This window comes from Plasmodium sp. gorilla clade G2 (assembly GCF_900097015.1).
Source record: "Plasmodium sp. gorilla clade G2 genome assembly, contig: PADLG01_00_31, whole genome shotgun sequence".
Lineage (NCBI taxonomy): Eukaryota > Apicomplexa > Aconoidasida > Haemosporida > Plasmodiidae > Plasmodium > Plasmodium adleri (nom. inval.).
Window position 1 is genome coordinate 9301 of NW_021628880.1, and position 6258 is coordinate 15558.

At 19.3% G+C, this 6258-nt stretch overlaps 1 protein-coding gene and 1 pseudogene across 2 annotated transcripts; both read left to right on the top strand.

Annotated features, from left to right (window-relative positions):
• Positions 1 to 481: 481 nt before the first annotated feature.
• Positions 482 to 2354, top strand: PADL01_0023600 (Plasmodium exported protein (PHISTb), unknown function; the record flags this gene model as incomplete). The annotated part of the gene is made up of 2 exons (XM_028680472.1): positions 482 to 682; positions 831 to 2354. The coding sequence occupies 2 exons, from the start codon at positions 482 to 484 to the stop codon at positions 2352 to 2354; spliced, it is 1725 nt and encodes a 574-aa protein (XP_028541250.1).
• Positions 2355 to 4421: 2067 nt separating this feature from the next.
• PADL01_0023700 lies at positions 4422 to 6258 on the top strand (annotated as a pseudogene). The gene is made up of 3 exons: positions 4422 to 5289; positions 5475 to 5743; positions 5880 to 6258. Coding segments are annotated over exons 1-3 (1516 nt in total).

Here is a 6258-nt window from a genome sequence, read left to right on the forward strand (position 1 = left end):
TTATTATTTCTATTCTAGAGAAAATAAATATTAAAAAGAAAAAAAAATAAATAATAATCATAATAATAAAGTATGCATTATAAAAAATAATGTTAGGAATAATAAATACAAAAAAGGAACAATTATTATTTTAAATATAAAAATATATATTATATTAAATTTTTTTTTAGTTTAATTTTTTTTTAAATAAAATAAAAATTCTAAGGTAAATATTTTTTACTTTTATATTTAAAAAATAAAATAGGTTTTATTTTACCATAATAAATTATATAGTTGTGTATAATTTACATATATATATATATATTTTTATGTTGTTAGAAAAAAAAAAAAAAAAAAATATGTGAAAAAATATTTATTTAATTTTTTTTTAATGAAGAATTAATATTATTTTTTTTGTATTCATAAAAAAAGAAAAATATATATTTATATATTATATATAAATATATTTATATATTTATATATGTATACTATTTAAAAAAATATGAAGAGTTTAAGGCTATCTAACTATTGTTCCTTTAAAAATATTCTTGATAAAAAGAATAATACGAACTTAATTTATTCTACAAAGAGTTTTTACGACGAATATAATGATGAAAATGTAAAAACAGGTTCTTTTTTTTATGCGCATAAATTTAGACGTTATATGTTACCTATTTTGGGTATACTGTACATAATAATATTGGTAAACATTCAATATATTTAATTCATTTATTTTTTTATAATAAAATTATTTTTCTTGTACATAAAAATAATTATATATATATATATATATATATATGTTTATTTATTTATTTTTTTTATATTTATTATTGAATATATTTTTTTTGCAGAATTTATTAAATACTAAAGGAATATTGTCCAATGATATACAATGCAGTTATACATTTTCAAGGAATTTGAGTGAGAAAGTAATAGCAAATGATAAATTTTTTAAAAAATTAAATAAACGAAAACTAAAAGTGTTAACTAAGAATTATGAAGAGAGTATAAAAAATTCATTAAAAAAGAAATTGGATACTCAAAAAAATGATGTATTCAATAAGTATCCAAATATATTTAAGGATTTATTGAAAAGTAACATATGGAAACAATATGAATTAACTCCATATATATTAACTCAAAATGGAATATATTTAAATAAATATGATCCTGAAATAAATAAGAAGATTATTTTATTAAATGAGGAAAAGGGGAAAATGCGTAAATTGGATTATATTTTTTCGCTTGCAATAAATAACGAGAGGCTTAAATTTAATTTTTTAAGTGAATATTTTAGTGACGTTTATTCTGATTTAAGAAACAAATACAAATCACCTCTACATTATGCAAAGAAAACATTTGAAGAACTAAATAAATTTGTTTATATAGGAAACAAATATGTTGGAAACATATGTAATAATGCTTTTAAAAAATGGTTTAAAAAAAATGATCATTTAAATATCAGAGAATTTAACATACTTCTTATGGCATGTAGGTTATTATGGAGAAAAACCTTAACAAAAATAAAAGAAGAAGGCAAAGAGTGTCTTACTAAACCTTTTAAAGCTTTAGATCTCGAAAGGATAAGATATAAGGCCAAAGGTGGTAATCATTTGTTATTTAATGCTAATGAATTTTATGAAAAGAACCCACTTTTAGTCACTTACAAAGACGCCAATTTCCTTAATTCTTTAAAAAATCTAAAAATTGATTTAGATGAAAACTCTCGTGATGAAGAAGAGGAAGCAAAGAAACTAAAAGAAAGAGATCAACAGTTAATAAAAGAAAACCAAAAGGAAATCCAGGGAAATGCAGATGCAGATGCAAATGCAAATGCAACTACAGCTACAGCTACAGCTGCAAGTGCAACTGCAAATAATGACAATGAAGATTCTGAAAATTATGATGATTATGAAGATTATGATGATTATGATGATTATGAAGATTATGATGATTATGAAGATAATGATGGTTATGAAAATCACGATGGTAATTATAATAATGATGGTTATTATAATAATGATGGTTATTATAATAATGATGGTTATTATAATCATGATGGTTATTATAATCATGATGGTTATTATAATCATGATGGTTATTATAATCATGATGGTTATTATAATTATGGTGGTTATGATAATTATGAAGGTTCATATCCAACACAACAGGGGATATATAATTCTTATTATGTATATGAAGAGCCATTTACATTAACCCGGGAAATGCTGGAACACATTGAAAAAACAGTTGAAGAAAAAGTAGAAAGAGAAGTTGAAAAGAGAGCTGTAGAATCAGTTGAAGAGAGAATGAGAAAAACGTTTGTAGATGAAATAAAAGATAGAAGATTAAAAAAAGTACGATTTAATATATAAATAAGGTTATGTTTAATAAATAAAATCAAAATATAAAATAAAATGAAATATAAATGATGAATAATATGGCACACACACACACACACATATATATATATATATATATATATATATATATTTTGTTTTTGTTTATTTTTCTTGTAATTTTAATTAATCTATTTGTATTTTAACATTTTTTTTATATATTTTCCTTTACAAATATTCATAAAAAAAAATACATATAACCCAAATAATATAATTAAAAAAAAAAAAAAAAAAAAAAAAAAAAAAAAAAAAAAAAAAAATAGAAAGTATTTCTGAAAAACTAAAAAAGGAATAAAACAAATGGACATTTAATCCTTTTTACAATATTATATATATCAATAATGTTTTACATAATTTCATATATATGCAATAAAATTGTAGAATTAATTATTTAAAGTTAAATTATATTTGTATTCTCTTTTTTTTTTTTTCTCTCTATTTTTTTATTTTTTTTTTGTTTTGTTATCAAACTAATAGTTATTCCTTTTTATTAATTATTAATATATATATATATATATATATATATATATATATAAATATATTTTTTTTATAATAAAATGTTAAATGTTTAAGTGAATATTATATAAAAACATTTTGTATTACTAAATGTTTAACTTTTGGTAGCTAAAAATTTTTCTTATTGTAATTAAAAATTAAATTTTTTTTTTTTTTTTTAAATTTACGTTGATATATAATTGGATTATATATATATATAATGAATAAAAATGAATTTTTATATTTTTATATTGATACCTATATAAGCACAACCTTTTGCTCATATTTACTTTTTTATCAACGAAAAAAATACGGATAATTATTAAAAAAAAAAAAAATATATATATGTATATATTCATATATTTATATTATTTTATATATTTAGAAGAATTATTTATCAAGATAGAATTTCAAAACATATATATATATATATATATATATAAATTCTTCAGTGTATTTATGTTGAAAAGAAAAAATTATTTATATCATTTTGTTTTTAAATTCAATTGAAATATATATTATTTTTTTCTATTTTTCCTTTTTCTTTTGTTTTGTTTTGTTTTGTGTTCTTTTTTTTTTTTTTTTTGCTTTTGTAAAAAAAAATAAAATAGAAATAATACGGTATTCTCATTTGTTTATTAATTTTCTGTAGGTTTCTTATTTTATTATGTGTAAAAAAAAAATACATTTATATATAAAAAAATATGAAACAGTAACATAAGTGAATACATGAAATGCATATATTAGGGAATGAAAAAAAAAAAAAAAATGATACTAAAAAAATATGTTCAAAATATGGTCTTCTTAATGATGCATTACATAAAAATTGGGAAAAAAAAAAAAAAGGACATATTCTTTTTTTTTTTTTTTTAATGCTATAGGTACATGGAATCATAACGTGGATATATTATGTAGAAAATATAATATATGTTGTATTTTAAGTATCTATATAATTTAATAAATTGTTTAAAAAATACTTATAATTTAAGGAAATAAGGAAACTATATATTTAATAATATATTATTTTAAAATAATATATATATATATATATTATATATGTCATATATGAGATATTTATATATTATAAAAAAAAAATAAATAAGTTTAATTCGTATGCTTATAATCAATTCAAATTTGTGTTAATTTATATTGTATTTTAAAAATGATACAAATTTAACAAATGATTTCATGACTTCATATAATTTGAAAAATAAATTTCCTTATGAACATATTTATAAGATATTTTTATTTTCTTTTTAAATATGAATAAAATATTATGTATTAAAGAATATATGTATATATATATTTTTATATTATTCTTAAATATAATATTTTCCAAATTTAAGGTTCAATATATAAATATATGTGTATTCATTCTTTTATATATATATAATTTTAATTATTTATTCGTCATTAATATCTATTACGAGAACAATTTTTTTAATAAGTATAATACTTATAATTAAAATGTATATTATATAAAATTATTATTATCTGTATAATCAATTTATAAATAGAAAAAAATTAAAAAGATATATTATCTACTAAATGAATGTTGTGAGAAGTATTCCAAAATCTAAAATAAGAATAAATCCTTCAACGTATTCTTTAATTTTTTCCCTCTTTTTCGAAAGGCTAAAAGATTATGTTATAAATAGAATAAGAGAGGTAAAGACTTCTGATAATCATAAAAAAGCATGTAGACATTTAAACTATGAGATAGATGAAGCACAAGAACTGTTTACTACAAATGACACACTTACTATTCCTAGATCTGCCAGACAAAATTCATGGAAGAAATATATTGAAAAATATTTAAAAGATACGTTGCCTAAAAATTCTGAAAATAAATGCAAAAGAATTTATCCTTTTTATCAAAGGATTCAAAGAAACAGAAGAAAAATGTTAGAAGATTATTGTGAAGAAAGGGATAGAAAAAAAGATGAAGTAATGAATTCAAATAATTATATGCAATCTTGTTTGGATTTTAATGGATGGGTTATTACGAATGAAAACGAAATTACTAGTGCATTTGATAATAATATACATGGTTCTAATAAATTTAAGGAACCGTATCATATAGACAATACTTGTACGTTGAGAAATGCTTCTACATTATTTAAACTAATGGACTGTACAAAAAATGAGCAAGAAGAGGATTCAGATAAACCTGAAAATGAGGATGACAATGATTCTACTCAAGAAGATCCAGACGTTGTTGAAGATAAAGGTGAAGATAAAAAAGAAGAAGAGGAAAATGGTGGTGATAAAGAAACACCTAAAGATAATGAAGATAGAATTTATAGAAACGAAGATTATAATTTACATGAATATTCTGATTTTCCTTTATTGTTTAATTTCGGTTTTCATAAAATAGCATCTGAAAATACACTAATTTTTCCTATGTTAACTTTTGGTATTAATACTATATAAATATATATATATATATATATATATATATATATAATTATTATAATCGCTTTTTTATATTATATATTATATTAAAAAAAAAGAAATATATATTATAATTATTACTTAAATTAATGTTTAAATGTGTTTCATATAAAATATATATAATTTTATTTACCTTTATTATTTTAGAGAGATTTAAGAAGTTATTTTTGAATTTTTTTAAAATGGGAAATTCAAGTATTATATCCTTAGGAGAAAGCATTAGAACTCCTATGAAAATAGATATTATCAATGATAATATTCGAGTCCAATCAGATTCAGATCCTCCTACTTCGACGCCTCCTCCTAAAATTACACCTACTGGTAATCCTCCTATGCAAGTAACACCATATCTTATATTTATTCCTATAGGTTTGTTAATTCTGCTTATTTCCATTATACTGAACATAATTCGCAAAGTAAACAAAAAAAAAAAAAAGAAAAAAAAAAAGTAAATTATATAATAGAACCTCTTTTTATTATATATTATCTATATTTTTTTATGTATGTGCATTATTTTAATAATAAATATATATATATTTTTTTCTATTATAGAAAAAAGAAATGATACCAGCGAGAATAGAAGAAAAAATTAAAGTAAAAAATGTGGTTCCTTCTGCTGTGTATATAAGAATAAAAGAATTAGAAAAGTTACGTGAAGAAGTTAGGCAAAGGGAAAAAGAAAAATTAAAAAAAAAAATATACGTTAAAAAAAAAGTTGAAATTATAGAGGATCCTTATAAAATTAAATTATTAGAAAGAATGAAATGGTTATGGAAAACTATTATAGAAATACATATGTTAATTTTGGGAGAACAAAGAAAAGCAGAATGGGAATTTAATAAAGGAGATTTTTTAAATATATGTATTGATGAATTTTCAAGGCAGGAAAAAAAATCAGATATAAATGTAATATCAAGTGATTTGTTATTTG